This window comes from Pagrus pagrus, assembly GCF_965226575.1.
Source record: "Pagrus pagrus genome assembly, chromosome: 18".
NCBI lineage: Eukaryota > Metazoa > Chordata > Actinopteri > Spariformes > Sparidae > Pagrus > Pagrus pagrus.
In genome coordinates, this window is record NC_140202.1 from 23,905,108 (window position 1) to 23,916,612 (window position 11,505).

The 11,505-nt window shown below is 45.0% G+C and overlaps 1 protein-coding gene across 1 annotated transcript; it reads left to right on the top strand.

The window, feature by feature from the left end:
* The first annotated feature begins 1,239 nt into the window (after positions 1 to 1,239).
* On the top strand, positions 1,240 to 11,276 carry foxo3a (forkhead box O3A). Its single transcript, XM_084381959.1, has 2 exons — positions 1,240 to 2,606; positions 7,940 to 11,276. The coding sequence occupies exons 1-2, from the start codon at positions 2,055 to 2,057 to the stop codon at positions 9,248 to 9,250; spliced, it is 1,863 nt and encodes a 620-aa protein (XP_084238085.1). The 5' UTR covers positions 1,240 to 2,054; the 3' UTR covers positions 9,251 to 11,276.
* Positions 11,277 to 11,505: the final 229 nt, after the last annotated feature.

Sequence of the window (11,505 nt, forward strand, 5' to 3'; positions counted from 1 at the left end):
ACGTGAATCTTTTCTTTATGTAAACACTGAGTAATACACGCCGCCTTTCAAAGACAAAGAAGCGTGGGCAGTGAAAGTGAGAGAAACACTTTAAAGTTTAACTCCTATACAAACAGAACAAGTGTTATTGGTACAGAGACAGTTGGTGGCATTTTATTTAGTGGAAGATATTATTTTTTGCAGAAACTAAATCTCAAGTGTGAATTTCAGCAGGTTAAAGCTCAGATGAAAAGAAAAACAGCATTGTAAAGTAACTCTGCTCGGTCAGTTTTATTAATTTTCATCACAAATCTTGACCACATCTCTTCTTAAACCCTCAGATATTTGCTGTGATATAACAGCAATATTGTAGCTTGTAGTCACTTAGGACTGGGCATGTGCTTGATATTACTTTCTAAAATGCATTTATGTATACATATGGTCTGTGGTTGCAACTTCTGATCTCACAACAACAGACTTTAAGCAAAAGTTCTGCAAAAAGAAAATAAGGTAAGTCCTGGAATTCTCCGTCAATAATTCAGTTTTTAAGTTAAGACCATACAATATCTGTATATCAGACTATATTGTCAGATCATACGACATGATATGACAAGGCTGCATTACAGTAAAGGAATTTCCCTACAATATTGTGGCGACATAGATATCAAGGTATTTAGCCTAAAAATACAGTGACATTTGATTGTAGCATTCATGAAGAGCTTTAAAAGACATTTCACAAAATATTGATCTACATTGTGCATCTCAATATGGACAAATAAATATGAAAATATTTTTGTTATTATATCATTATACCCCATGAAGGGAACTATGGATGTAATATGGGAATATATAATGTCTCATATGTGCCGATATGAATATTTTACAGAACATAATGAAAAAAAGATGCTTGAGGTAATATCTATGATTAAATTCCCAGTGGAGTTTATTGTTTAGCTATAAAATAACCGACCTTTATATTTATCTTCATCACAAGTGTTTGATGACCACACTATGATATATTCTATATATTAGCTGATATGATATCAGCCTCTAAAGGTGTTTTAGCCTCAAATATTGTGATATTATTTCACCCAGTCATGTGAAGTCAGCTGTATTTTGCAGAATTAGAGACTCCCATGTTCATACGAGAGGTGTAAACAGTGATGTCACCGGCCTGCAGACATCTCCACACTGTCACTTTAATTTCAGTGCAGTCCAGGGGGCAGGATCGAGGATTTTTTTTTTTCTTTTTTTCCCCTTCCTCCTCTTGGACTCGGAGCGTTTGCGCAAAGCACAGCAGCAGCAGATTGAATGAAGTGTTTGCAGGCTGCTGGACGCGCAGAGGAGAGGACACCGTGCTGCTGCTGCTGCTGCTGCTGCTGCTGGCTCCTTCAACATGCCACACATGTACAGCCAGGATGCATGAGTGTTTTCTCCGCGGATTTGAGCCTCGCCACGTTTCTCCACCAGCCCCCCTTTAAGAAGAAGAAAAAAAAAACGCTGCGGGGCCTTGAGAAAAAGGCAGATCTCCGCCTTGATGGTATCTGGACAGCGGCGCAGCGCTCAGGCGGCTGGCAGCCCTCTGCGCGGATGATAAAGAACTTGGGAGAGAAGGAAATGGTCAAGATGGCAGCTGTGTGCGGAGTGATAAAGCTGATGTGGAGGCATTAGGTGGAGTGGTGTAATTTTTTTTTTTCTTCTTAGTTTCTCTGGCATGCACGTCGCAGGACCGCGGTGCAGGACGCCTGTGAAGGAACGCGTCTGGACACTCTCCGCGCACTCGTCCCGTCTTTAACTCCACATTTCAACAAACATTGCAATGCATGTTGGCCAGGGTGTGGGCTGTGCACGAGAAAAGCCAATGTTTTGTTAATGCTGCGGACTGGACGCCGTGCAGGAGGACAGACGGGGACGGACTGACGGACACGTGTTTGGGACTGGGGCTGCAGGCTGGACATTTTTGCATACCGTGCATAGTAAATAAACTGCCCCTGAAGCCCGCACGCAACATTGATGGAATGCGACCTGAGTGATTTTATAACCCTTTGTGCACCGACCGAGATATCGCGATTAAAATGGCTGAGGCGCCGCGCAGCAGCAACGAGCCTCCCTCAAACGTTGAGATCGATCCGGATTTCGAGCCCCAGAAGCGGCCGCGCTCCTGCACTTGGCCCCTTCCCCGTCCGGAGTCTGGTGCGGGCAAGCCCGGGACGAATGACGCTGACGTAATCCCCGAAGAGGAGGATGATGAGGGTGGCAGCACGGGGAGCGGAGATGCGCAGAAAGACAGCGGCGGCGGTGTTAAACCCAGGGAGCCGAGCAGCAGCTCCGTCTCCCAGCCCGTGGAGGTCCAGCGCGGCCCCTGCAGGGAGGAGGCCGCCGACGGCTCGCCCTCCTCGGCGCAGACCCCCTCCGCGGCTCTGGGCGGTTCTGCCTCCCAGCAGCTGAGGAAGTCCTCCGCCCGCAGGAACGCCTGGGGCAACTACTCCTATGCAGACCTCATTACCCAAGCCATCGAGAGCTCCCCCGAGAAAAGGCTGACCTTGTCCCAAATCTATGACTGGATGGTGAGGTCTGTGCCATATTTCAAGGACAAAGGCGACAGCAACAGCTCTGCTGGCTGGAAGGTGAGCGGTGGCATGCTGGCGCTGCTGTCATCATAACAAAGACCACACTGTGGTCATGTAAAGACGCACAAGGCATGCACACACACACAGATGGAGGAGGAGGAGGGTGCAGACACCAACATGTACAGGATGATTTTATGAATATGTGGATAATAAGCAGGGGGGGATCTGGGAATGTTTGGCCACCTGACACATGATATGCTGTCACAATATATAAGGTTTCAGTTGCAAGAGTGCAATCGCACTAATCCAGCAGCAACAAGGCAGCAGGTTAGGGGTATGAAAGTCGGTACTCAGAAACAGGCGATGCAAAGTTAATTTTCACTTTCAGACAAACTGCTCACACTGCAGCAGAGGGGCTTCTTACAAGCCCCGCTTCTGTTTGATTTTAAGGATTAGTTCGGCCTGGAAAACCAATTCATCTGTCATGGAATCAAGTCTGATGAAAGCTTTGAGCTTTGCAGGATTTAGATGTTGTGGTGGGGGTGGTGGGGGGGGCAGAAAAACTCTGGAAATAGGTTTGTAATCCTGCACAACTGTGTGGATGTGGGCTGCAGGCTGACTCCAGGAGGTTCCTTCATGACGGGTCGATGCTTTGACCCTCGTCGGTGTGTTTGGGAGACAAATTGATCCTAACAGCTGATTAATCTGCACGGAATCAGCTGGTTAGTTAATGCATCAGATTAGCGGCGCTCCAGCTTTTCATTCACGTTTGGATGCTGCAGACGGATACAGGCTTGCAGATGCAGGGGAAAGGGTTAATGGTGAGGCTTTCAGAAAGTGCTGACATCAGCATTTCCTGGGAGATGCTTTGTAGCTGTGTGACATTCAGCAATCAGCTTTTTAAAGGTTGGTCATCTGCATGAGGAGGAACTGTGAGCGAAAAAAAAATATCCTCAGGCATGTTCAGGTTGTGGACCCAGACCTGGACACCAGGATCACACCAGATTTCACTGACAAACGTTGTGTTGTCGCTCCAACGCGAGGGTTAAACGCTCAGATTTCCCTCTCTGATGTGAATCCAAACAAAACACTCGGCTCCTGTATAAATGATGACCAGGCAGGCAGGCACAGCGGCTCGACCTCCGCTTGTGTGCCACACTGTCTTTTCATGTGGCCCGGGCACAAGAATCAATCAGCTGACTATAAATTATGTAGGTCAATGTGTAGCAGTGTGAGAGAAGCTCAGTGTTTTCTCTCTTCGGATCTGGCTCTGGCTAAACTGGCATTGCTCCAGTCCCCGCTCAGAACGAGGCTTTGCTCAAAGGCTGCTGCTGCTGCTGCTGCTGCAGAGCTGCTATGACTGCGTGGGGGAGGGGCAGGCAGGAGTTGCTCTTTGTGATTTATCTTTTTAAAAACGCTGTATGGCTCCTACTGTACGTACCTGTGCAGCATTTGGGAGATTTAACGCGTCCCCGAAGCTTTCAAGATACAATAACGTCCTCGAGAGCTTTAATTCGAGGTGCAGGCCGGACGGTTTCAGCTGCTACATGTCACACAGACCCAGAATAAAGCAGGAATGTTGTGTTTATGAGGAGACATTTGAATTGTTCGGGGTAGATTATGTTGTATTGTTCTGTTGGACTGCTGTTTTGCCCACCTGCTGTAACATAATACAGTCTAATCCAGCAGCTTCACAATTTACAGCCTCGTAAATGTCCCGAGAGTTGAATCAAAACCTCTCCGACAGGCTCAACCAGAACTGAAGTGTCACAACGGGTTGGTTATTTATTTATTTATTGCAGGGCTGTTGTATTGGATTTCATGCTTTTAGTGTGTCTGCTCCCTGTAGGTCATGAAGTGAGTGATTGATGGCTTGCTTGGCTAATGTTTTTAATCTGTAAATTTTAGCATCTACAGACGGGTACAATTTGTTGCATTTCTCGAGGAAAAACACCTACAAACACCTACACCTACTCTTTCATTCTGATTACTGTAGGTAGAAGGGAGCTTAAGTGCTCAAATCCTGCAGAAAATAGGGATGAAAACGATCGTAAATATTCACATTTGGTCAGGAAATCAAAAACCACCTCCGAGTTGCTCCCCCGTGTGTTTTATCAACACCTGCGCTGCCCTCAGCTTCATCTCCTTGGCACTCTTCATCAAACAATCAGAGATTTATCTTCTTTTAATTATCACTCCAGCCCTCTGGTTATAAACCCAGCTAAAGGAAATGGACTCAGTCCAGCTGATGAGGAAATGTGGAGACTTGAGGGTTTTTGTTTAAGCCACATTGAAGCGAGATGAGTCAAAGATCAGGTTAAAGGTCAAAGGCGTAGTGCTCAGGATTTGCTGGTTGGTGTTTGCAGCAAGCGATTCTGAGGAAAGATGGTTGATAAGTCTGATTCACAGGTCATCAGATACCAGCGCGTTGGACCTGAAGTATCAGTATTTGACAACCTCAACAAATCGTCTTTCGGATGTCCAGAAACGTCCCAAACACAGCAAAACAAAAAAACTAGATACAGGAAAAGGGGTGTGTCTCTGCATTATAAACCATTAAGTCTGAGGATATATTACTTTTTCATATTTATTGAATAATCCCCTAAAGAGGCCAAAACGAACAATGAATTGATCCTACTACCAAGTACTGTCTGTGTAGACAAAGCCTGATGTATCTCATTCCTGAGTGCCATAGAGCTCCATTGTTGTCCAAAAGCTATTAAAAACACATCAGTGAGTCACGTGGGTGCACTGGGTGACATGTTTGTTGATAAGGACACCATCCTGCTGCTGTTAATAGGCCCACTCACAGGCGCCCGTTCGCCTATTTTCTGGATAAAAATAGTCCCAAAAATTCACATTTGTGAAAAACTACAGTGCGCAGCTGTTGTAGGAAATTTCTTTTAATTGCTCTGTATTTTTCCGACCTGATTTGAGAAACAAGATGCTGACGAGGAAACTAACCGTTAGCTGTTACCCTTGTTTCCAGTGTTTGTCATGCTGGCTTCCCCTGTTTACAGTTCCCACTGCCTCCATTGTTTGCTCCTACTCATCCACATTACTGATGAATACTTATCAAGCTTCGTATTTAACGCACAGACCCGAGAGCCTGGACTGACTGCCACAGTTTAAGGAAGTTGGAAAGTATTGAGGGACAGACGAGCGCACTGTCTGTTCTGGTCTTTTCGTGGGATCTGTTTGCGAGATGTAAACCAAAGAAACACACCACCCTTATCTCAAAAGTCGGAGGGCAAGCCAGACACTCCAAATATAAGAAAATATGCCAAACCAACTGAGTCACTTCATAGTCAGCAACCTCATAAGGAGATCTTTGTTTATTTCTGAGTAATAAGCAAAAGCCGCCAACTTTCCAGCTAATCTGCGGTGAGAGAAAATAAGAAATAAGAGCGGTGAGGTACTTGAAGTGTTATTTCTGCAAGCCACATGTTCTTTGTTGCTGTAAGTGATGAAAGTGTTTGCTTGTTGGCCTAATCCTTTAATTGGCTTGTGGTGAGGGCTTTGCTGGAAGTTTGGTGTCAGCGGGTCACTCCATTGACTCACTGCATTCAGAGGAAAACCGTGGGCGACGCTCGTCTGTGATCTCTCAGTCATCACAAAGCTGGAGAGCAATTTCCCTTCACAGCTGCCATTTATAGGATCCATATTGTCAAGGCCATGGGCAGCTGGAGTTTGAATGTTTGTGTGAGCTTGTTTAGTGTTTGATTGGTTTAATCTTCTGAGGATTGGATTTAAATATGACCTCAGTTTACTCGAGTTAATTCAAGCTTAAGAGAATTATGCTGGACCTTCTCCCGGTGAAGTCGGCCTTTGGGCTGCAGAGATCACTGCAGACTTTTTCTCCTTCTGTTACCGCAGTGTGACTTAGTGTGGGCCGGTCACGCTGGCTCCAGCTGTTTAATTTTGTACATGGTTGGGAACATCTCCAGGGAAATCCTGTAGACCTTTCCGAGCAGCCAGAAATAGGTCACACAGTGTGAGGTGCACAGGAGACGTGTCTCTTCGAAGACACTGCAGTGTTAGTATGGCTCGGTATCTAGTTGTAATAGTTTAGTATCAGAAAACCCTGAATCTTCTGTTGTGGGAGGCCTACAGTGTTAAATATTGTGCAGAATATCTGTTTTTATCTTCAGAGCAGTGTTTATTATCCTCTTTTGGTTTGTGGCCACTTAAAATAAAGAAGTGTCTGCTTCTGACTTGGATCGGGCAATGTGGGTAAAAAGTATCACAGCTTGTTTTAATTACGACAAGGGCCACAAACCACGGCCCTTCCAAAACATGCCCACTGGTACACTACACTACGGTGGCCCAGAGGGGCAACAGACCACAGCTGATCAAAGATGAAGTGAAAATGTTAATAAAGTTAACACATTTTAGCAACTGTGAGGCAAAGAAATAACAATAACACCCTAAATAATGTGGTTTTAACAACCAAAATGTAAATGTCCTTAATAAAGTAGCTATGTTTATGTCTACTTAGTAAAATAATGAAAAGAGAAGGTGCCTTAGGCAAACAAAATAATTTGAAAATCTAGAAATGTGCTTGGTATTTTACACTTAAGCAGAAAGCCGGGGGATTAACTGCTAAAATTATATTTTGATATTATAGATTATTTTATTAAGCGGTCTGTTAATAAAATGGTCAGAGCGAACTTAAGAAAACAAGACTACACTTCCATTAGCAGTCATGCAGTGTATACCGCCTATGACCCTTATTGTGAAAGGTACAAAAACAGAGTCTGCGCTGCAGCTGTGAGTGAAATAAAAGTTAGCTGCTCAGACTACGGAGACAGAAGTAAGAGGACATTATATACAGTGATCTCTTATAATCACCTGAAGAGTCGATTGCAGATGCCCTCAAGAAAAATTTGAAAATTTTGTGCGTCAGAAACGTCTGGTGACCCCAGACAGTGGTGATCAGATACTCAAACAGCTCAAGGTCCATTCAGTAGCTGTTCTGGAGCTTTCAAACGTGTCACATGATCTTCCACAGCAGATGCACAGTTGTCATGGAGTTGTAGATGTCAAACTGTCCTTTTTTCTGACGAATTTAAAGACCTTTGTGTCCACGTTGGCTTGAAAGACTAAACTGATGGTTAAATTAACCCTCAAAATGGAAATCTTGCCGTGACGGCTCACCACCTGCTGAGGAAGATTATGTGGTTCCATGGAAAGCTCCAGCTCGGCTACTAATTTCTTGACCTAGTTTCCAAGGTCAAGAAATGAAGTTTCAATCTCAACTATTTGTAGTAAACGTCATCACAGTTTACAGACCAACTTTCTGTCTCAATTTTGACTGACTGAACTTGCCGTAGGAAGGAACAACAAGAAGTAAACGTGTATTTAATTGTTTTCGTTTGTTTTTATTTCAGAATTCCATCCGACACAATCTGTCCCTCCATAGTCGTTTTGTGAAAGTCCAGAATGAGGGGACAGGGAAAAGCTCCTGGTGGATGGTCAACCCTGAAGGTGGTAAAGGAGGCAAAGCTCCCCGACGACGGGCTGTGTCGATGGATAACAGCAAGTACATCAAAGGTGCCCGAGGACGTGCCACCAAGAAGAAAGCCTCGCTGCAGGCAGCTCAAGAGGGCAGCTCAGAGAGCTCCTCCAGCCTCTCCAAATGGACAGGAAGTCCCACCTCCCGCAGCAGTGACGAGCTGGACGCCTGGACAGACTTCCGCTCCCGGACCAATTCTAACGCCAGCACACTTAGCGGTCGTCTGTCCCCGATCCTGGCCAACCTGGAGCTGGATGAGGTGCCTGATGATGACTCGCCCCTGTCCCCGATGCTGTACTCCAGCCCCAGCAGCATGTCCCCGTCCACGGGGCCCACGGGGCTCTCTGACCTGGCAGGTACCATGAACCTCAACGACGGGCTCTCTGACAACCTGATGGACGACCTTTTAGACAATATCAGCCTGACAGCATCCCAGCAGCCTCCTCCTGGAGAGGAAGACAACGGAGCCAACGGTCAGGGGTCAGTGTTTACTTTCAGCTGCTCAGGAAGCAGTCTGGGGAGCCCCTCTGGCAGCTACGGGCCAAACCCTCTTTTCAGCCCTCCGTCCATCACAAGCCTGCGCCAGTCGCCCATGCAGACCATCCAGGAGAACAAGCAGACCACCTTCTCCTGCATCCCGCACTTCAGCGACCACCAGACCCTGCAGGACCTGCTCAGCCTGGACTCCCACAGCCACAGCAACGTCATGCTGACGCAGTCCGACCCGCTGATGTCGCAGGCCAGCACCGCCATCGCCCTGCAGAACTCGCGCCGAAACGCCATGCTGCTCCGCAAAGACCACATGCTGGTGAACCACACCAGCGCAGGTCAGGCCCAAAGCTCTTCAGTGCCTGGTTGGCAAGCTGGCTTGTCGACCTCTGACAACGACGCCGGCCACAACGACGCCAAGCAGCCGCACCTGAAGTCTCCCAGCAAGAACGCCTCTATGCAGCTCGGCTCTGGTTTGTCCGGCCAGGACCGCTTTCCCGCTGATCTGGACCTCGACGTGTTCAACGGCAGTCTCGAGTGCGACATGGACTCCATCATCCGCAATGAACTGATGGACGCAGACTGCCTGGACCTGAGCTTCGACTCTCGCCTCACCTCCGCCCAGAACGCCAACAGGAATTCAGGAAGCTTCTCGAGTTCGAAACAGACCTCCCCTCACAGCTGGGTGCCAAGCTGAGAAGCTCTGTCAGAGCTCGGCATGAGTAAAAGAAAAGGAGAAGAAGTGGGGGAAATGTAAATTGGGGCTCATTGTGCAACTAGAGGGAAGAAAGTATGTAAAAGTGTATTCATGTAGTATTTTTTTTCTATAATTTCAACGTGAGGCATTAAGTTTGGTACTGTATTCTAAGTGTCTGAGACACACAAAGGTGTGTTCACAGAGGAGGAAAAAAAAAAACGTCTTTAAAAAGATCAATGCCTGGGCGGTGTGAACAACAGTATTGACTGGAAGTACAGGACATTTTGTTAAAACTATATGAAAAGCATCAACTCGTGTTAGTCTCAGGGAATCACTCGTACAGTATCACAAAGTGATACATGAAACTGAAGATAAAATATGTTTTCACCCTGCTTTCTCTCCTCTTTCACACCCTTTCATACCTAAAAAGAAAAAAAAAAACATTTTTGCCAAACCAGCTGTCAGCCTGTTGCGAGTTGACAGCCTGTTTACAGAAAAAAGCTGCAGAGAATGTTACATTATTACGTTCCAGTGGAGGATACTTGACAAGCTTTTTTTTTTTTTTTTCCTTAAAGTTTCTTTGAGAGACGTAGCCTAAACCGACTAAAAGATAAAAAAAAAAAACAGGTGTTACTGAAAAGCTTTTTTTTTTTTTTTTTTGTCCTATCGATGCACAGAGTCACGCACCAAATATCAATCTGTAGAGGTTAATAATGTTATCAAGATGTGAACTGATCTACATTGTGTGGTTTTTTTTTGTATGTGATGTTTTATTTTCATTTAGCGAATTTTACCCTGTGATTTTAGTGACATTACTGTGAATTCTGTTCCTTCTGAAGAGGTGCATTACTGAAGTCTTGATGATATGGTGTTTCTGCTGCAGATCCCCTTTCACCATCTCCCCTCTTCCTCCTCTTCCTCCTCTTCCTCTCCCACTTACTGCAATATTGGAAGTACTGCTCAGTATACAGAGTTTAGGACAGACGTAAGGACCATGTTTAGCTCTAGTCGACACCATTTACATTAGCAAACACTTAGAACTATCCGGATTAAAAATAACCACCCTTTAGAGACTCCACAGCACTCAACTACAATATTTTCGGTGTTTGTTAATTTGAGGGAGTTCTTGGTGCTATAAATAAGAAGATAGCAGGGAGTGGCTGCAGATGGAGCAGCATTAGTAGCCTCCCCCTTTGTTATCAGCACTATAGCAGGTGCTGGGCAAAATAGTGTTTCCAACCCTGTGAGAGGAGGGCATGTAGTATGTTAGAGCCATTTTTGCCATTTGAGGGAAAAAAAATAAATCAACCACAGTATTTTAAATATTGCCAAAATATTTCTGCATTTAAACAAGTGGAAATTAGAGGATATACAGTGTATAAATGTAAGGAACCAGTGCTATAAGGGCAAAAAAATTAAATCGTCATCAGCACAGTTTTTGTAGGAACGGCAGGATGATTTTTTAGTTTACATTTTTATCAACTTGTCCATTTGTCTTTGTTTTAAAATGACATTTTATTTATTTTTTTCTTTTCCACATGTACATATGTTTCGCTCTTCCATATGACGTGAGGAAGAGCTGTGTAAAAGCACTTTTGTTTTCATGGTCTGTTCACCTCCCATCGGGTATCGATCAGGACCGACAACGGACGGCAAATGGTGCCTGAAATAGTGTCCTCCATTAGAGGTGATTTTAACCGACATTAACTGAATCGCAGTTTGCTTCATTTTTCGATTTCACAAACATAAATTCAGCACAGACGTGCTTCCAAATATCATTTCTGTAGCTTCACGAGGACGATTCAGTCCTAAAAATACACAACGCTGACTTGAAGCTTCATTTTTTTTTTCCAACACTCACTGCCAATATTCAAACACCATTTCTTCCTATTGCTCCTACAAAAAAAAAAAAGAGAGAGAGAGAGAGACATCATGTTGACATTGCCAGTTGTAATTCCAACTCCTATCTTGGTTGTATCAGAGATGGTGCATGTAAATAAAGCTTAAAGAACCACTGAAACCTGGAGTTTTGTTTGATATTCCTTTTTTCATGTCTGTCTCTGGAGGAATTGCACAGCTGCAGACTCTGCAGTCACCACGGAGGTGATTTCCTATTGGATAATCACATCATGAGCTAAGAACCAATCACACACTGTATCCAAGAGGACTGGACCTGCTGAGATTAAATGAAGGTTTTTTGAATACGTGATTGCTGAAGGTATGTGCAGCTCAACGACTGGTGCACCGTGCATCGT

Excerpts from the sequence above, each read along its gene's own strand:
- foxo3a (XM_084381959.1), top strand. The coding sequence starts at position 2,055 with ATGGCTGAGGCGCCGCGCAGCAGCAACGAGCCTCCCTCAAACGTTGAG. Across the intron at positions 2,607-7,939 it reads ACAGCTCTGCTGGCTGGAAG|AATTCCATCCGACACAATCT; the intron begins GTGAGCGGTGGC and ends TTTTTATTTCAG.